The sequence below is a fragment of the Poeciliopsis prolifica genome, unplaced genomic scaffold (assembly GCF_027474105.1).
Source record: "Poeciliopsis prolifica strain line A6 unplaced genomic scaffold, Auburn_PproV2 SCAFFOLD054, whole genome shotgun sequence".
Taxonomy (NCBI): Eukaryota; Metazoa; Chordata; class Actinopteri; order Cyprinodontiformes; family Poeciliidae; genus Poeciliopsis; species Poeciliopsis prolifica.
In genome coordinates this window covers 58,946-80,206 of record NW_026562429.1, presented here as the reverse complement: position 1 = coordinate 80,206, position 21,261 = coordinate 58,946, and the positions used below count along the sequence as shown (strand labels likewise).

Genomic DNA, 21,261 nt, shown 5'->3' with positions numbered 1-21,261 from the left:
GACCTCCTCAATTTCCTGTTTTGTGATTGGATCTCTCAGTGCTTCTGCATCATTTTTAGTTAATTTTGGTAACTTGATTTTACCCAGAACATTCTTAATCTTCTCTGTTTTACTGTCTATTTCCTCTGAATCATAAAGTGTCTCATAGTAAGCTGAGAAAGTTTCTGCAATGTCTTTAGGATGGGACAGCATTTTCTTTGTAAAGGGATTCATTATCTTCTCCACTGTGCGATCTGCCTGTTTCTTGCACAACTGAAATGCTAGCAGCCTGCTGGCTCTATTCCCTGATTCATAATACTTTTGATTAGCAAACCGTTGCCTTGTGCGTCAACAAGACATCCAGTGTTTGTCTGCATTCACCAAGAAATTTTAAGGTAATTTCATCATTATTCTTCTTATGTTCCCCCTCCAATTGTCATATGCAATTTTCTAACTCAAACTGTTTTTTATTGCGTTCTCTTTTGATTTGGGACGACAAGGACATTAACTTCCCCCTCAGCACCGTTTTTCCAGAGAGTTGACACTGATACTTCCCCATTGTCATTATGGTCCATGTACTCAGTCCAATCGTTTTTAATTCTTTGGACTATTTCTGGATAATTTAGAAGTGAAACATACATTCTCCACTGTTTAGGTTGATTATTGTTCTCTAAAATTATTGTCATAACAACTGGACTGTGGTCTGATAATGTTATTGACTCAATATGGCAATTTGTAACTTTATGTGCCTCCCTCTGATACAAAAAATAGATCTATTCTGGAATAACTTCCATGGACCTTTGAGAAAAAGGTATAATCACGCTCCTTGGGGTGACTTTGACGCCATATATCAATTAGCCCCATTTCTCCAATCAGACTGGGCAGAATTTTAGCCTTCTGTGGCACTGGTCTCTGGTCACTTGGGTATTTATCCAGTTTGTGGTTCATCACACAGTTAAAATCCCCTCCAACTAGTATAAATCCATCAGCTTTTGCTGTCAGTAGAGCTGAAATGTGCTTGAAGAACCGAGGATCATCTTCATTGGGCGCATAAACGTTTAGGAGAGACATTCTCACTCCTCTAATTGTACCCACAGCCAAAATATAGTGTCCTTTTTTGTCCTCATATGTGTTCTCTACAACAAAGCCTAGTGATCTATGACAGGATGGCCACCCCTCTCCGTTTGCCCCCCTCACATGAAGCACTGTAAACCTGCCCTACCCACGCCGTTCTAAGTTTTTTATGTTCTGTCTCATTAAGGTGGGTCTCCTGAAGCATTGCAATTGAACAGTTCAGCCTTTTTAGCTGTGTCAAAATTATATTTCTTTATTGGATTGTTTACTCCATTTATATTATATGTAATTACTGTTAGTGTATCCATTTTTGTAGCTTAAGTTTTTGGAGTTTTCCCTTCTCCTTTTCCCTTTCTTATAAACATACCTGTACTTGTACCTAATAACTATAACCAGGGTAACATCAAGAGTCATGGTTACATAGAATATATTGTTTGCTGAGAGGCACAGAACATTAAAGAAACAAAAAAGTTTTCCTGAACATGGAAAGCAACTGTGAACTTCCAATTCCCCCATGGTTTGCCCCTGACATGAACACAGACAGAACCAAACAAACAAACTCAGGGGGTCCCCACCGCCGATCTTCTTTAGGCAGAGACACAAGGCTCTCCGGGTGTTGTGCACAAAGTGCCTGGCCGATGGTCCTCCAGGATGTCCCTGAAGTGTCCTCACACCGCCATGGTTGTAAAGTTTGCATCATCCGATTTTCCTCCTTCTCCCTTCCCCACGGTTTAGTAGGTTATTTTCCAACTGTTATGTTATAGCCTAAATTATTTATTTACATCAATATTTTATGATAAATGGTACTCCCTTACAAGTCCAGACTAGTTTTTTCTTTTATTCCACAAATATAATCTTCCATATTCTTCATCACAGATTCTTGGCTCTGTTTACTTTCCATCCAGTCTGGACCTGACCTGATGACCTTACTCACGACCAAGGACTCGCTCCTCTCTGTTGTCTCCATGGATAATGGCTCTGATCTCAGCAGGGTTCAGCTGTGGCTCTTCCTGCTCTTCCTCTGGGTTGTCCATCTGTCCCGTATCAGCTCCTCTTCCAGTATGTCTCCGTCCTCCAGGGAGGATTCAATGCCGAGATCTGTCAGTGTAGAGTGTGCTGCTGAGAGTGAGGGGAAGAGTTTTGTGCCCCCGTTGATGAAGTTTCAGCTGAGCTGGATATGGTGACTGGGCTTTAATGTTCTTTTCTCTTAGTTTCTTTATTACCTCTCTGAACTTTTTCCTTTTCTTCTGCAAGTCAGATGAGTAGTCATGGTCGAAATAGATCGTGTGCTCTTGGTACTTTATGTTTCTTTGCTTCCATGCTTGTAATAGCACTTTTTGTTTTACATTAAAGTCCAGAAACCGGGCTATAATGGATCTTGGGGGAGCCGCTGCAGCTTTCGGCTTTGGGCCTAATGCTCTGTGGGCTCTTTCTAGTTTAATGACAACTTCTTCCTGAAACTCCTGAGAGGTGTTCAGAAGGTCTGTGATAAAGTTTACCATATCCTCTGTTGAAGTAGAATTTTAAATTATCACAATAGTACACAGGCTAACCTTTACGTTAAGACAAACTTAGATAAAGATCCAAAATAAAACAACTGCTCACTCTCTGAACTTACATAAATTCTATAGGGAGTATTCTACAGAAAAGACAGACCTAGACTCCTTAACTGATCCATAGACATGGAGTCTGTTTGCCAGGCAATTAACAAAATCCTTAGTATGGTTCAAAAGTTCACTAGGATCTTAAAACTTTTATAAATAATTTTATCCATATGTGGCACTATGAAAGTGAGTCACAAAACTAGTAGCCCAGCAGCCCCCAATTTTGTTTTTGTGACGATCAGTCTCAGCCAGAAACTAGCATTACAATTTATTAGATGTAACAATGTTTGTATTCCACCATCGGAGGGCGCTGTGTGCGGCAGCGGGTGATGTTCTGGCGGGCGGAAGAAGTTCGTCGGTGCTTAGAGAACAGCTTGTTGCAGCAGATGTTCGGAGCAGATTTGTAACCGCTGTACTTTCTTGTTGCAGGTAAGCTGAGCATTAAAATGCATAGCTCATAAAACCAGTAGCCTCTGATGGGTACGAAATGAAAGAACAAAGGTGCTTCAGTATAGCTGCGTTACCGAACTAGATGTAGAGCCGCAGTTAGCACCAGGCTAAAGGAGATAGGCTAAGGAGCGAGGCTAACGGCTCGCGCTTGGCTCGCTTATGTAGGCTCAGTGGGTCGGCTTAATGTGTTCCAAAATGTGTTCGAAACTTATATATTATTTGAGTTCAGTGAGTTAATGAAAGTATGTTTGTGTAGTTGTACGGTGATGTCAGTAGGGAGTATGTGAATTTGTTGGGGCGCTGTGTGCGGCAGCGGGTGATGTTCTGGCGGGCGGAAGAAGTTCGTCAGTGCTTAGAGGACAGCTTGTTGCAGCAGATGTTCGGAGCAGATTTGTAACCGCTGTACTTTCTTGTTGCAGTTTAAACTAAATAAATGTGCTACCAGAGGAGTGACCCGGCCCACCATGCTCTTCAGTGTAACATATTTTGGCGAGCCAGCCAGGAGGTGGCGCTAGTGAATCAACCCCATCACCAACCACCTCCCTTCCCAAGAGACGAACCAGAAAGAAAAAAAAATGGAAGCAGCACAGCTTCTGCGCGATCAAGTGAGTGCAACCTTGTGGCAGTTGGAAAGAGAGCATCTCGTGGACGTCTGCAGGCGACTGAAGTGTTCCGGCCTGGACAGTGGAGAGCCTCAAAGTAAAACCAAAAGGACACTCATCAGGTTGGCAGAGGACATGTTTGATGAGATAGAGAAAGTGAAGAAGAGGATCAAGTGGAACAGTTTTATAAAGAAACAGCCACATATATCCAGAGACTAAGTAAAGTAATGTGTCAGTCAGAAGATGAAACCTCATTTAAAAGTCTGTGCTACAGATAGACCTTGAGGACACTATTCCATGCACCACTTCAGTCCAGGCAACAGACTATCCACTCAAAACCCGACCGGAGCCAAAACAAACTCTGCAGGAGGTAACCTTGAGGAGGGAGTTTAAAATCTCTGGGCAGATTGGAGAGAGTGGGCAGAAGGATAAGCTGTCCTACCTCAGTTTAGTACGCCAGATCGAAAATGGGATTGAAAAAGGACACTCAGAGGTTGAAGTAGTTGAAGCAGTAATTAGGGCCATCAGTCTAGGAATGCCCCTAAGAGACATGTTGGAGATAAAACGTGGGTTAACCCTTAGCAAACTGCTCACCATACTAAGGGGACACTACAGAGTCGATAGCCCCACTGAACTTTACCATCAGCTTCTCAATATCTCCCAAGAACCCAAAGAAACTGCCCTAAACTTTGTATTTCGTGCTATCGAGCTCAAAGAAAAACTTCTATGGAAAGCAGCAAATGAGGAGACTGATGAACTGTACAGCAGGACCACAATTCAGCGTAAGTTTCTCCGCTCCATTGAAACTGGGCTACTCAGTGACTCCATTAAGTATCAGTTGCTGCCTCTCCTAAGTAATATGACCATAACAGATGAAGAACTGATTGAGAAAGTTAACGAAGCTTCAAAGCTAGAAAATGAAAGATTGGAGAAACGAAGAAGGTCCACTGTAGTCAAGATTCCCAAGGTACAAGAGCTCCAAACAGCGTGCCAGACAGCCCTGACACCTGTTCAAAGCCACCCAAAACCCAAAGAATCCCCATTACAGTGGCTGTGAAAACAGTTAAAATAAAGAGACTAAAACAGACCCACAGCAGATCATAGAAGAACTTCGCAAAGAAATGAAAGAGATGTTTGTGGCTGCTATGGAAACCAGTTCCCACACCATGGCACCAAAACAAAGACAAAAAGGCTGTAAGAAGTGCAGAGAAGAGGGTAAAGGAGACAGCTGTATGCACTGTTTCAAATGTGGGCGGGAGGGCCACTACTCTCGTGGATGCCGAGCACCGAGACCGTTGATGGGAAACGAGGAAGGGCTACTGAGGTGGGACCAGCAGTAGTCCAGGATCCACGGTCCCATAATGAACAGCCAAGCCCACCACCATCCTCCAATGAAATGCCAGTTGCTGCCTTATCAGCTGTAACTGAGGTCCGTTATCTACCCCTCAACACAAGTCAAGGTTAAGTCTGGTGGGAAACCGCTGTACTGTTAACTGTTTTATGGACAACCATCCAGTCAAAGTATTGTGGGATTCAGGGGCACAGTCCAGCATTGTAAATGAAAACTGGCGGCAGAACCACCTTCCCCACACAGTTGTCAGACCTGTGTCAGAACTGTTAGATAATGAGACACTCACAGTGTTTGCTGCAAATGACACAACCATCCCCTACACTGGCTGGATAGAAGTCAGCTTCAGACTAGACAGTGATTGTTTCCCAACCAGTGAGTTGCAAGTGCCAATATTGGTAGCCAGTGACCCAGCCGTGGCCAGTGACCCCATCATCGGCTACAATGTTATTGAGGCGGTTGTCAACAGAAGAGAAGTAAAGACCAAAGGTGGAAGAAAACAACTTGCACACTTTGTAAGTAAAGCGTTTGAAATAACTGTACAAACTGCACATGATGTTGTCAGACTGGTGCAGAACAGCAAAAAAGACTCAGAGGCAGGTGTGGTAAGGACTGGAGTAAAAAGAGTGCCTTTGAGAGCAAACCAAGTTACCACAGTCTATGCACGGGCACATGTTAGTCCACATGCTCTGGGTCAAGACATGCTTTTTTTAGCTGACATGGTTGACTCACCACCAGAGGGCGTCATGTTCAGTGATGTACTGGTGCAAATTCCAAACAGAAAGGTGCCATATGTGCCCATCCCAGTGACTAACACCACAGACCACACCATTTATCTAATGAGTCGTAAAGTGATCGGACGTCTTGAACCAATAAAAACGGTATATGCAGCAGACATCCAGGCAAAAGTAAATGAGTTGACACAAGAGGAAAAACAGAGTTCAAAGTTAAAGTCACACATCCCGAATAACACACAGTCAGACAACATTCAACAGAGACCAAAGTCATGGGATCCACCAGTGGATCTTCAGCACTTGACAGAAAGTCAACAAACAGCTGTGAAGATGATGTTGCGGGAAGAATGTGAGGCATTTGCATACGACCGTGATGATGTGGGCTGCATCCCTTCCCTGAAAATGCATATAACCCTTCATGACACAAGTCCTGTAAAGAAAACCTACATTTCAGTCCCAAAACCTCTTCACAATGAAGTGAAAGAGTATCTGCAGGATCTACTTAACAAAGGCTGGATCACACCATCAAGGTCTCCCTACTCATCACCTGTGGTGTGTGTCCGGAAGAAGGATGGTACTCTTCGGCTTTGTTGTGACTTCAGAGAGCTCAACCGCAAGTCAGTTCCGGACCGTCATCCAATACCAAGAATTCAGGACATGCTGGATGCACTGGGTGGGAGCTCCTGGTTTTCAGTGTTAGACCAAGGCAAGGCGTACCACCAGGGTTTTTTGGATGAGGAGAGCCGCCCCTTAACCGCCTTCATCACACCCTGGGGGCTCTACCAATGGGTGCGCATTCCCTTTGGCCTGAGCTCTGCACCCGCTGAGTTCCAGAGGAGCATGGAACATTGCATGGCAGGTCTCAGAGACACTATTTGCCTTCCATACCTGGACGACAACCTTGTGCACAGCAGCAATTTTGAAGAACACCTAGAGCACATCCGCCTGGTCCTCCAGCGTTACAGGGAGCATGGTGTTAAGCTGACTCCAAAGAAATGTGACCTGTTCAGGAGAAGTGTCAAGTTTTTGGGCAAGCTAGTTACAGGCCAGGGTTACACAATGGACCCAACGGAGCTGGCCCCGGTGATGGCCTTAAAGGATAAAACCCCTGCAACCGTCGGAGAGGTACGTCAAATGCTTGGTTTTCTCTCTTATTATAGGCCTTTCATCGCCAACTTCTCCCGCATAGCCCATCCACTCTATAGCCTGCTTAGTCCTCCATCCTCTGGGAACTCTGTTTCAGTCCCAGATGACAAGACTAGGAAGAGCGTGAAGAAAAGTAGAGGCCACTTACCTTCACGGTCACCCATTCAATGGACTAGCGCCCACCAAGAGACATTGAGCCAGCTCATAGATGCACTCACCAGACCTCCTGTCCTTGGGTACCCCGACTTTACAGAGCCCTTTGTGTTACATTGTGATGCATCTCAAGTTGGGTTAGGTGCAGTCTTATACCAGCGACAGCAAGGCAAGATGAGAGTTATAGCGTATGGTTCCCGCACCTTGAGTCCAGCAGAGAAAAGTACCACCTGCACTCTGGCAAATTAGAGTTTTTGGCAATGAAGTGGGCCATATGTGAACGTTTCCGAGATTATCTGTACCATGCACCATCATTTGTGGTGTACACAGATAATAACCCGCTAACATATGTGCTCACTACAGCAAAGCTCAATGCCACGGGTCACAGATGGGTCGCGGAGCTGGCCAGCTATAACTTCACCATCCGCTACCGTCCAGGCAAAACCAACACAGACGCTGATGGCCTGTCGCGAATGCCGTTGGACATTGACAGTTACATGAAGAGCTGTACAGCTGAAGTGGGACAGGAAGCCATAAGCGCATCTATGGAGTCTGTGGTGGTGGAGCAGAGTTACCCGTGTCAAGGCATTGGTGTTATCCATGTTAGTGCTCTGAAGTTGATCAAAGATTCTAACACCAATCAGCCTCTTACACCAGTCGAGATCCGCACAGCCCAGGAAGCAGATGAGGTCCTGTCAAGAGTGCTCTGGTACAAGTCACAGGGTAGGAGACCAAGTAGGATCGAGGTGAAGTCTGAGGTTCCTGCAGTAACTACATTACTCAGGCAGTGGTTGAAGCTTCACGTCGACCAACATGGTATCCTGCACCGCAAAACAGCCCACCGAGAGCAGCTATTGGTCCCTAAAGCCTATCGTCCCCTGGTTTTCAAAGAGCTCCATAAAGACATGGGCCACTTAGGAGTGGAAAGAACACTTGACCTGATCAGAGATAGGTTTTACTGGCCGCAGATGGCAAAAGACATTGAACACTTTGTTACGGAAGAATGCGAGTGTCTCAAGAGGAAGAAGCCAAGTAAGCAGAGCTGTGCTCCTCTGACCTCGATCCAGTCAACTTACCGTTCCAACTGGTATCCATAGACTTCCTCCACCTGGAAAAGTGCAAGCATGGCTACGAATATATACTAGTTGTCATGGATCACTTCACGAGGTTCGCCCAAGCTTACCCGACAAAGAACAAAGCAGCTAAAACTGTCGCTGACAAGCTCTTCAATGACTTTGCACTCAAGTTTGGCTTCCCGACCAGACTTCACCATGACATGGGTAAAGAATTTGACAACAAGCTCATGGCACGGTTGAAAGAACTCTCAGGTATCCAGGGTTCTCATACGACACCCTACCATCCACAGGGTAATGGACAGGTGGAGAGATTCAACCGTACCCTGTTGTCCATGTTACGGACCCTGGAGGACAAGGAGAAGGAGGATTGGAAAGAGTCATTGGCTAAAGTTGTCCATGCATACAACTGTACGAAGAGCGAGACAACAGGCTACGCCCCATATTACCTTATCTTCGGACGTTCCCCTCGCCTGCCTATCGATCTGCTCTTCAATCTAAGAAAAGATGAAAGTCATGTGGACTATGATGACTATGTTAGCTGCTGGAAGAAGAGAATGCAGGAGGCTTATACAGTAGCTTCCAAGACGGCTACCAAGGAAGCTGCTCGAGGGAAAGCATACTATGATAGGAGAGTGAAAGGGAGAGATCTTCAGCCTGGTGACAGAGTTCTCCTCCGAAACCTCACTCCCAGAGGCGGACCTGCAAAGATCCAATCTTATTGGGAGAACCAGATCTACAAAGTGATGGAGAGAAAGGATGATAGCCCGGTGTATCGAATCTGCCCTGAAACCGGTCGAGGGAGAGACAAGGTGGTGCACAGGAACCTCCTACTGCCCTGCGACTTCCTACCACTGGAAAAGCCATCAACACAGACTGTTCAACCCCGAAAAGATGCTTCGGCTGTTACAAAGAAAAAGCTGAGACATCCACGTGTAGAGCAACATCTAGGAAATAGTGACACATCAGATGATGACTACAGCGGCACGTACCAGTGGTACTTCAGGGATGTTCCAGGGAGACGGAGGAAGACTCCACTCAACCCTTTGGCGGAGTCGTTCCAGCCTGAAACAAGTCTTCACGTTCAAGAAGAGGATGTGCCACTACAGAGCGAAGAGGATGTGCCACTACAGAGCGAAGAGGATGTGCCACTACAGAGCGAAGAGGATGTGCCACGACAGAGCAGAGAGAGGATGTGCCACTACAGAGCGAAGAGGATGTGCCACGACAGAGCGAAGAGGATGTGCCACTACAGAGCGAAGAGGAATGCCCTGACAGTGACCTTGGAAGGTCAGAGAGCGGTGAGGCAGTGGTTGACATTTCAGCTGCCAACAAAGGTGAGATGGACTCTGTGAGACGGCGACCCCATAGACAGAGTCAAAAACCGCTTGTACTGAGTTATGACACTTTAGGTCAGCCGACTTTGGTTCAGAGGCGCTGCCAGGTGACTAAGACTCAGGTTATTGAGAGTAATGCCTTCTGGAGACCATGGGCTGTGGGACTGTGTTAAAGCTATGGTTTCATGTACTGTGCAACCAGAAATGTCAGGAGACATTTAATTTTGTGGGGGAGAATGTGGCACTATGAAAGTGAGTCACAAAACTAGTAGCCCAGCAGCCCCCAATTTTGTTTTTGTGACGATCAGTCTCAGCCAGAAACTAGCATTACAATTTATTAGATGTAACAATGTTTGTATTCCACCATCGGAGGGCGCTGTGTGCGGCAGCGGGTGATGTTCTGGCGGGCGGAAGAAGTTCGTCGGTGCTTAGAGAACAGCTTGTTGCAGCAGATGTTCGGAGCAGATTTGTAACCGCTGTACTTTCTTGTTGCAGGTAAGCTGAGCATTAAAATGCATAGCTCATAAAACCAGTAGCCTCTGATGGGTACGAAATGAAAGAACAAAGGTGCTTCAGTATAGCTGCGTTACCGAACTAGATGTAGAGCCGCAGTTAGCACCAGGCTAAAGGAGATAGGCTAAGGAGCGAGGCTAACGGCTCGCGCTTGGCTCGCTTATGTAGGCTCAGTGGGTCGGCTTAATGTGTTCCAAAATGTGTTCGAAAACTTATATATTATTTGAGTTCAGTGAGTTAATGAAAGTATGTTTGTGTAGTTGTACGGTGATGTCAGTAGGGAGTATGTGAATTGTTGGGGCGCTGTGTGCGGCAGCGGGTGATGTTCTGGCGGGCGGAAGAAGTTCGTCAGTGCTTAGAGGACAGCTTGTTGCAGCAGATGTTCGGAGCAGATTTGTAACCGCTGTACTTTCTTGTTGCAGTTTAAACTAAATAAATGTGCTACCAGAGGAGTGACCCGGCCCACCATGCTCTTCAGTGTAACACATACTAGAATTAAATATATTTCTTTAAGCATGTTTTGAATTAGTTAGTTTTAGATCCAAACTTATAGTTAGTATTTAGCATTAGATTTTGTTTCAGTAAAACACAAACACGTTCTAGTTCAATCACTGAGGCAGAAAACCAAAACAGACAGAGGTCGTAAATTTAGCCGAGGGAGGGTTTGCAGGAGACGCCTGGTACGCCAAAGACCCAGTTTGACAATCCATATATCTGCCTTTGGGGCTCTTTAGCAGAGGTAATAAAAGTAACATTAAGACAGCCCCCACAAAGGAAAACACACCTCCTAATGCATATATTTAAATTTAGAGAAAGGCACAGGCTTATAAAAGTTTCCGTTTGCAACAGAGAATTCAAATTGCTTTCTGCCCGAGTCCGCAATTCCCGGAAAATGCATTTTTCTGTCTTTACTTTCTTTCAACTCGTGCAATTATTTCTGTTTTGTCACGTCTTGGACTTTTGATCATCTGGGTGAGATGCTTATTGTAACATTCCTTTGTGCATTGATTTTCTCTGGATAAAATTCTAGATATCTGAAGTCTGATGTCGTTTGATTGCTTTTTCTCCCTGCATACACTTAGACTCAAGAATCCGAGACAAAAGAGGAAAAGTAATGAGCTAAATCAAGTTATTCCTCTTTATTTCTTAACACCTCTTTTTCCGCTCCCTCTGGGACGCCATACAGCCTGATGGAGGGTAACCCTACGGCGGAGTCTGTTTTCCATATCGTCGCATTTAGCCGTGAGGATAGCTTCTCTTTCGAGCAAGTGTCCCAGTGCCCTGTCCTGCCTTATGCTTCGGTCTTCCGTTGAACTTACTCTGTCCTCCGCTTCAGTCAGTCGTCTGTCCAGACCCTCCAATCGTGTCTTTAAGTCTTCTGCAGCTTTCAACGGTGTAGCTTCGGATAACGTTAGCTGCTTAGAGCCAGCCGAAACGTCATCCTTTCTACCAGCCTTCATGTCCTTCTTCTCCGTACTTTGACTAGAACTGAGTCCTTTGAGCCCTTTCCTTTTAATTTAGTACTCATCTATCAATTTTCATCACTTTGTCGGCTATTTATTGTGGGTCTGGTGGAGCCGCAAAGTTATGCGTCCGTCTTCTCCTGTGTAGGTTTGTGCCGTTAAAATGTTCGTTTTTGCAGCTTTGGTTTCCGAGATATTAAAATGATTTTTTAGGCCATCCAGAGTTCACCATCCCCACATTTTGCTCCAAAACAAACCAAAGTGGGCTGGTTCATTTTGCAGGTTTGTGCCGTTAAAACAAACGCAGCAAAGTTGTTTTCAATTTGGATTTTGACTGTTCCAATATCCGGTGTGAGCGGCGCCTAACTCGAGGTTGATCCGATTCATGAACGCTAATTTGGGCCAGCCGGTCTCTGGTCTCCTCCTTCCTCAAGGAGTCGGAGTTTCACTCAGAGAGAGTCAACAAATTTTACATCCAAACTCTCCTGAGAAACTAATGGAAATAGATTTCTTGCCTTGTGACCAACTGACACAAAATTCATGACACAAAATATTGAGTATGAAGTAGTCATACTCAATATTTCAGTAATTGTAATCAAAGTATATATTTTGGATGGCCTAAAAAATCATTTTTATTATCTCGGAAACCAAAGCTGCACAAACAAACATTTTAAAGGCACAAACGGAGCACAAACCAATCAGACTATTTGCTGGATTTTTGATGTAGGTGGGGTTCAGCTTCACGGAGGTCTGTTTCGCTTCTCCCATTAAACACCAAGTTAATCTTTTGCATAATGACCAGTTGTTGCACCTATAGTGTGTGAAGTAGAGGAATCCTAACAGGCTTTTTCTCTTCATGTTGGCCGCATTTTCTGTACTGACTATTTATTTTTCTCATTTTCAGCACTGACCTTACTGAAAGGGAAAACTGGAGGCTTATAGAAACTTTGTATTTTCTGTCCTGGAGGGTTTACTAAAAAGCTGGTTCAGTTGTAAAGCAGGTTAAGTTAACCTAAAGCAGGTTAAGTTAACCTAAAGCAGGTTAAGTTAACCTTGTGGTTTAAGTAAAGCACCTAATGTTCTTAACTAAATGATGCTGCAGGTTTATCTATTAGCAGGTTTTATTTTGCCTGCACTTGGTTGTGTTCATTATTTTAAGTGTATTTAACAAGTTTATCAAAATATTAAAAATGTCATTCAAACTGTATTTGCCTTGTTTTACTTTTTACTTAAACTTTTCATTACATTACTTGAGTTCATCCATTGTTACAGTAATTTCCATACTTAAGTACAAGACATTTCAGATACTTTAAGACTTGAACTCAAGTGACATTTCAATCAGTGACTTTTACTTTGACCAAAGTCATATTTTGGAGCGGTGCCGATACTTTTACTTGACTCCGAGATTTCAGTACTTCATACAACACTGTTCGTGTCCTGAGGATCAGAAACGGCAGAGAACAGACTGGAGGTAAGGCAGGCAGTTCTCTGGCCTCATGGCAGGGGGCGCTCCTGATCCCAGACATTGTAACTCCACAGCTGCAGAGTAAGAGACAGCAACAGCGAGCTAGCATAGAGCTAGCCATACAGTAAAGTCAAGTGCAGCGATATATTTACAGTTTTTCTCCTCTTATCACAGCAATCACTTATTAATAATCTAAAAATAAACATTAAACCTGTTACTGCAACAGGATGAAAGTTCAGCTCTGTGTGGAAAAAATGTGAGTGTTATTCTTTTGTGTGTGGCGTGGCTGTCAGTTGCTATGGCAAAGAGTCATAGCTGCGCTGATACAGAGAGAGAAAGACGTGGTTTTGAGTTGGACTTAAACAGTTTGTTCCTTTGCTGTGGAGCACGAAACTGATAATATCTACATGCCCAAGTTTGATTAACAGAATTATTCTACGGCGCCTGCGCGGCTGATAGTCTTTTTGCCCTCCAGCTTAGTCCGCATGCGCAAAATTTTCTTATTTAAACAATAACATGCAGGCGGTCGATACTTGTCAATATGATGATGATCAAGTCAGTGCCTCATCAGCGATGAACTTCATGGTACGTCACTGCTGTGAGCCAATCAGATTGGACCAGAAGCTACGTACTTCCTGTCTGCCTCCATTTCATGAGGAAGCTACTGAAGCTACAAACTGCATATCAGATTATTGTTACTGAAAACCAGGAATAAAAACTGCAGCTTTTCTATCTTCATGTCACATTTCTGTTATTTATATTATTCCAGTTTGATGAAGAGTGTTTTAAATATTTATAAATGAATGTGAATAGTATCTACTGTAATGTCAAATAAGTGATAAATACATCACAATGTTTTCTGAGAAAACCAAATAGAGCTTTAAAGGTTTCATTCATTCATCAGATTACACAGAAAAAAATATTTAATATTTTTAAATGAGTTTAGTATTTCAAAGACAAATTAATTTATTTTCATTGAAAATTACAAAACATTTCAGAAAAAACTGAAGTTCTTCCTGATCTTTAATGCCCAGCAGTAAATCAGCCTGAGGTTTTCCTGACAGCAGCTCCATACTGGACATACTGGTTTCCAGTTAAACCTGTTAGAACAAAGTCCACTGGAGTTTTCCAGTCACATAAACAGACGGTTCAGGTTGGGATTCATTTTGGGTTTGTTGTCAGATCAGAACATTTCTCCAGGTCTGACCTGCAGCCAGGCTGTTGAGCTGTTAGGATTTCAAAACCAATTTAGCTTTAATTACAATGTTTTCTGAGCAAATTATGTTCAATTTAATAATCTTTGCACATTTTTACCATACAAGACATAGTCTACATTAATAATAATATCTTTAAATATATAAGTAGTTTGGTTCAGCTTTGCCTCTCTAACAGAATCAGGACAATGTTTTGTTTAGGACAATAAGTTTTATTTTCATTCAATCCCATAAATTATTGCAGTCCAGCAGCTGCTCACTTCCTCTGTTCTCTACTTTATGAGGAAGCTGCAGAAACTGCATATAAAACTCATTTAACTGAAACCATTTGAGACTGAACGAGAATAAAGACTCATTTTAACTTAAATCATATTTAACCTTTCCTTCAACCAGGTTCATATTTACATGTACAATAACCTTAGAAACATGTTATAAGACTATTTATATGAATCACTTCATTACATATCATCCCTCTTTGTTTATTTAATAAAGTCCTTCCCTTTACCGTTTACAGTATATAAAAATGATTTAAATTAAAATCCATTTTTGCTCCTCAGGGTTTGAATCAAACATCATGGCTGAATTTAGGAGAATCAAGTAAAACCAGTTTTACTTTGGTCTGAAGATCCAGTTCTGTCAGTTCATAAAATGGACCCGCCTTCCTGATCCACCAGGTGGTTCTGCTGGAGGCTTCAACCCGTTTAATGTAGGATGTTCCTGTCCACAGTCGCCACATGCTTGCTGCATAGTTTCCAGTTTGGACTGAGTTGAACGTTATAAAACGTTTGTACTGTGGATTGCAGGACTGACCAGATCGGACAAAGTTTTTGTTCTCCTGGTTTTAAGTTGAGTTTTGCTTTGATTGAACCCTGAGACAGAAACATCTGGATCCACATCAGCCTGCTGGACCCTAAACATCCACTGAAACAAAAGTGTATAATAAATTCTTCTTAATCTCCTTGACTGTGTAATCCAGAGAATTAAGCCCATCTTTGCCCATATTAAAATACGTTTCTCTCAGTTTCTCGACTCTTACTGGGTTTGGATCGTTGTGAGAATCTCTATCATGTCTTATCATCTTGTACCTCCCAATGACGGAGTCTGGTCTGGATATGGACATCCCTCTGTAAGAGATCCGCTGCGACATGTCGTCCTCTTCACCCCCCCAGCCCCAGAAGGTGTTTGAAAAGCCGTTGACTTTACGGAACTGCTGTTTGGACAACGCCGAGACTCCGCCGAAGAGGGTGGCGTAGGGCAGGACGAACTTGAATGTGTCCACAGCGACAGACAAATGTCTAGGATGATCAGAACATCTGTACAGGTTTCTATCATCCATTGGCACCAGGTCTACATCCGAAAAGACAAAACAGTCGTAATCGTATTCTTTCAGTGCTTCAACAAATCCGATGTTCATGAGCTTGGCCCGGTTGAACGCTCCGTCTCCGTCCTGGTTGATGACGTACACACCGTAGTCCAGCTGCTGACGCATCAGGACCGGATGGACGTAGTAGAGCCAGTGGGCCAGGTGTTCATGACGGTTTCTGAACGGGATGATGACCGCCACCTAGTGGAGGGATGTAAAACAAAATACTGAATCTGTGCAGAATTATCTGAGTTATAAACCCCAACTGGCCCTGCGACGGACTGGCGACCTGTCCAGGGTGTACCCCGCCTCTCGCCTGAAACACAGCTGGAGATAGGCACCAGCACCTCCCGACCCCGTTAGGGAGAAGGTGCTCAGAAAATGGATGGATGGATAAACCCAAATGCAATGACAGGATTTAAATAAGAAGCTGGTTCTGCTGTGACACAGAAGGTTCTTTCAACATCTCGAATATTATTAAAATGTTTACCAAGATTTTGCTGCTGAAGTTTTATTTAAATTCATAACTATATAACATTTGTATACTTCTATGTAAAACATGAAGTTATAATTTAGAAGACTTCCAGCTGCTTCCGTTCACTACCTTGTGGTTGTTAAAGTCCAGTCTGTGCAGGACGGTGTGTTGGGTTTCAGTTCAAATCAAATGATGGTTCATTTATTAGCAGAACTTTATAACACCGTTTGAATCAGCTGTTCTGGAGCAGAGACATTAAAACCAGCCGGTCCAGACCGTTTGGGTCTGGAGGTTCTGCTGGGTTCTGCTGATCACCTGACTGTTTCATCCAGGTGAGCTGAAAAAACGACTTAGACTCCCTGTGTGAAATGAATGGCTCTTTTAAGAGAAATCTAAAACTCAACACATAATAAAAATATAGTTGAATAACATGTAGACCTGAATGTACTGAAACTAAAAGCATAAAATCACTTTATATTTTTGTATTTTACCTGAACTGTTTTGTAGGAACATAAACGTTTTACTTCATCCTTGAACCTTTGAACATTTCATATTTTTATGTATGTCAAAATGTTTGTTTTCTCCAATAAATAAATCAGTAAGAAGGGATGAAACAGTGACCCCTGGCGGCAGAACATGGCTCTACAACAATCTGTTCATTTCTCACTTTTTTTGGTCAAAATTTGAATCTTTCTAAACATCTGAGTTTATTTGTGTTTCGGAGGAAACATTTTCTTTAATCTACAGAAATTTATATCTCTAAAGTCTTAGAACTTTCTAGTTCATCAGTCTGCAGACATTCTGACTTTAATATCAAAAGAAATCAAAATTTTTCCCTGTTGATATAAAATTTCTCATTTAAAAAAAAATATTTATTTATTTTTTAAAAAATGTTTTATGTTCAGTGGATCAAAACTTTAATATTTCATGAACTTCCTGCATTTTTAACCAAGCAGTTTTACTTCACCAACCTTTTGTTTCGCCCTGCAGCTGGTCGGTCGGTACCGGCCTCCCTGCTGAAGGTCCGGGCCGACGTGGTTCCGGACGTCCTGCAGGGTCCGCTTGGTTCTGAACTCCACATATAGAATTCCCTGCAGGCCCGGAGGGACGTCGGGGCACGGATCCAGAGTCCTCCCCGAACTTCCTGTGGGGTTTGGTGGGACTGTCGGATCTGCAGGTTCTTCTGGGTTCGTGGTTCTGTTGAATGTTATGATGGAAATGAATGTTCTGTTCTCGGAGTAAAACAGAAACAGAGCAAAGCAGGCCAGGCTGAAGACAGCGAGAAACACCAACACGTAAAAAAACGTTTTCAGCATTTTAATTCAGCTTGTCTTGTTCTGCAGGTGATGCAGACGCTGCGGATTCTTCAGCTTTTGCTTTATTTCCTGCTCCGGTTCCTCTTTAGATGTTCTTATCAGACATTGAGCTTCAGGCACTTTAACCCAGGTGTGATGATGAAATGGATGAGTCGGAAGATCTACGTCAGAGGAAAAGCATCAATGTTCACCAGAAACTGGATCTTCTGGTTTCTCTACGCGTCTGTTCAACCCTCAGGACAATTTTGCGGGGAGCCTCCAAACCGAAATGTTACGGGTTTTGTATCTTTGATTTGCAAGATATGAATAGGAGGAACATGAAGGTTTCCATTTATGTTTGAACTTCCATTTAGAAACTGTTCTGTGTAATTATAACCAAACAAAATGAAGTAAACAATTTAAGCAACAACTCAAATAGAAAATGTTCACATTTACTTTTATTTATTAATATTTGTGTGTTCTTTGTCATAATTCAAGAATTAATTTTTTGTATTTTTGCATACTGCTCTGCTTTTAAATTCAGCATTACTCTAGTAATTTTTTAAGTCTTTATGCTCATGAAGGTTTAGGGCTAAGAAAACAAGATAATAAAGAGTTCAAAATGTGTTTAATATGAATTCACATATTGATTAGATTTAAACCAGAGAGCTGAGTAAAAAATATTTTCACACCACAAATGTTGTGGGAAAGTTTGCAAAAAATAACATTTTTTGTTGAAGGCTGATTTTCTTCATGCCAAAAGAGCCGAAACCACAATGAGAATATGTTTCAGATGTTTGAGATTTCTGTTTAATAAATTATAATTTTATTGATAAGATTATGTCATGTTTGAGTCTAATAATCTTGCCCACATGCAGAACACCACAGGAGAAACAAAATCAGTAAAGGTAGTTTATTGAAATATGAGAATGGCTGGCAGGATGGTTCTGGTCTAAGGGGAAGCTCATGGAACTGACGGCACACTGAGAAAACCGCAAGGAGGATGATGAGTTCACGGTAGTCAGAAACGGGAGTACTCAGGAAAACTGGATTGGTACGAATCCAGGTAGGACTAGTAGTTGGGCTGAAGAAGCGGCAGTGGGAACTCGGGTAACCAGTGGGTTCCTTCCCCGGCGTCATGAGTGAGGTTTGTCCCGGAAACCAGGTTAGATCATCACTAGGAAGATTCAGGAGGGCAACGAGAAAAATATCTCTAAGAGATATAGGTACCCTGAGCTCTAGAGGCTCAGGGTACCATTGCTGGCTAACACTCAAATGTCAACGTGCTGGCCGTCCGTTCCTCTTGTACTCCAGGATTGATGAGCTGATTGGAAACTGATGCGCAGGATAATGGCACACCTTTCTGGAGAAAGGTGGGATTGGCAGTATCTGGTGGACGGATGGTAAGTACCAGGAGAAAACAGAAAAAAAAGACAAATCCCCCAAAGAAGACCAAAAACCCCGGTTCATGACAGTACTTCCCCCTGAACGGTCGCCAACTGGAGGGGAGCGAGGAGCGATGATCCAAAAGAAGGGAAGGGTCTAAATTAAAAGACCCGGGGACCAGGAGCGATCCTCCAGACCGTAGCCATCCCAGTGGACGAGGTACTGCCAGCCGCGACCTCGTCCACTGGAGTCCTCATTCCTGCGGACAGAGTAGGATGACCATCAACATCTCGGGCAGGAAGAGGGGCTCTGAAGGAGGGCAAAGCGTGCTTGTCTGGACTGGTTTTATCTGAGACATGGAAAGTGACATGGAAAGAATGCAAGAATCTGAGACATGGAAAGAATGCAAAGGGATGCTGGGAGGCAGAGATGAACTCCAGGTGGGTTAATAATGGATTCAATTGCAAAGGGAATGATAAATCTGGGAGAGAGCTTTTTGGACATGAATTTTAGCAGCGATGAATGTGGTAACGACCCAAAGTGACAGCGATGTCCTCTTCTTCAGAAGAAAGAAGAAAGTAATGGCGGTTGATACCCTAAAAAAACTTCAAATGGGGAGAGACCTGTAGCGGCAGAAACATGGCTGTTATGTGCGTACTCCACCCAGTGGAGGAGTTGGCTCCAATCAGAGGGGTTCAAGGAGGTAAATCAGCAGAGGGTAGTTTCTAGTTCATCCTTTAGTCTGTCCATTAGTCTGCGGATGAAAACCAGGTGTTAATGAAACCTGAGCCTTAAGCGCTGCACAAAGGTTTTCCAGACCTAAAAGGTAAACTTGGGTCCATCATCGAAAAATATATCTTAAGGAATAGCAGGAAGATGAAAAACATGTTTAATGAGGAGTTGAGCAGTCTGAAAAGCGGTGTGCAGTTTGCGGAGCGGAATCAAATGACAAGCTTTGGAAAAACGGTCAACAATGGTGAGAATGGTGGACATACCTCGGGATGGGGGTAAGCCGGTGAAGAAGTCGATGGAGACATGGGACCATAGGCGTTTGGGGATAGGTAGTGGTCGGAGGAGACCGGATGGAGGTTGATGGGATGACTTATTCCTAAAACAGACTGTACATGCTTGGACATATTTGATGTCCTCATGAATGGAAGACCACCAGAACTTATGGATTATGAGGGAGATGTTCGATTGATACCTGCATGTCCTGAGAATTTGGAAGCCACTGGATGAAACGGGCTTGGACAGAAGTAGGTACATAGATATTATCAAACACTTTCTGGGGCTGGGGTGGTGAGGACGACGACATGTACAACAGAATCATCATTAGAGGAATGTCCATAAATCGGCCGGACGCTCAGATTGCAAGATACAAAATGATCAAACATGGAAGAGACTTGCACAACGAGGTGAATCCAGAAAACGCTGTAAAAACACAAAAATCAGCAGAGAATATTGACATTGATGGACTAAATTTAATACATCTGCAGACGGAGAGCAAGAAATACACTGCATTAGGCACAAATTAGGATCCGCTCTGAGGAACCCAGAGTTGCATAGTTTTTTGTTTTTTTTTAAGCATTTATTTATAGATTTTAACAGAATACAAATACTTAAAACATAGACCTATACCAGACAAAAACCCAAAGAGCATATACACAGGGTAGACAATTAAAAAAAAAAAAAGACTTGGGGGGAGGGGGGGTTGCAGCAGACCCTCGATTGACCAACCGTAAACATCAACTTGTCTCACCATATGGCCTTATAGCCATCCATCTTTCCATGCATCAAGTTGGATGTCATTTTGGCACAGCCAAGTGTAAAAGACAGACCAGACCACCCAAAATTTATCAAGCTTATTCTTAGTAAAGTAACTGATTTTCTCAAGTGCAAAGTAGAATGTCATTTGTGTGGTCCATTGTGAAATTCCACATAATGTCCTTTTCTTCCAAGAGAGTGCAATGCAACGTTTAGCTTCCAAAAAGGAGACATTAAGTAAGGATCTCAAGTTGTTTGGGAGAACAAAGTCCTCAGGATAAATATTCAAGATGCACATTTTAGGATCCAAAGGAACCTTTTTACCAATCATCTGACCTATCACAATCAATACCTCTTTCCAAAATGCTAACACTCGAGGACACGCCCACATACAATGAAATAAAGAACCTTTTTGGAAAGTACATTTAATGCAAGTGTCAGGAATATTAGGATTAAAATTATGCAATTTAGCTGGAGTGATGTATTGCCTAGTCAGCCATTTGTATTGTAATAATTTGGAATTTATGTTAGCAGATTGTGTGTGGATCGAAGTGCAAGCTAATGACCATTCCTCACTCGATAAGTTCTCTCCCAAGTCCGCTTCCCATGCTTTTAGGATATTAGTCGAAGATTCCTTACAGTTGTCAACCAACAAGGAATAAATTAGAGACACCTGTCCTCTGCCATATAGGTGGCTGATGATAATGTCTTCTAATGAAGACAAAGAGGGCAGATCAAGGTTATTTTGTTGCTTGGATAAAATGAAATTACGAACTTGAAGATATTTATAGAAATGTTTAGTAGGAATGTCATGTTTGTTTTT

General features: G+C 43.0%; 1 protein-coding gene across 1 annotated transcript; it reads right to left on the bottom strand.

Annotated features, from left to right (window-relative positions):
• Positions 1 to 14,977: 14,977 nt before the first annotated feature.
• On the bottom strand, positions 14,978 to 17,558 carry LOC129378949 (beta-1,4-galactosyltransferase 2-like). The gene is made up of 2 exons (XM_055059456.1): positions 16,965 to 17,558; positions 14,978 to 15,719 (listed from the first exon to the last, which is right to left on the bottom strand). Exons 1-2 carry the CDS (start codon positions 17,307 to 17,309, stop codon positions 15,066 to 15,068), a joined length of 999 nt encoding a protein of 332 aa, XP_054915431.1. The 5' UTR covers positions 17,310 to 17,558; the 3' UTR covers positions 14,978 to 15,065.
• Positions 17,559 to 21,261: the final 3,703 nt, after the last annotated feature.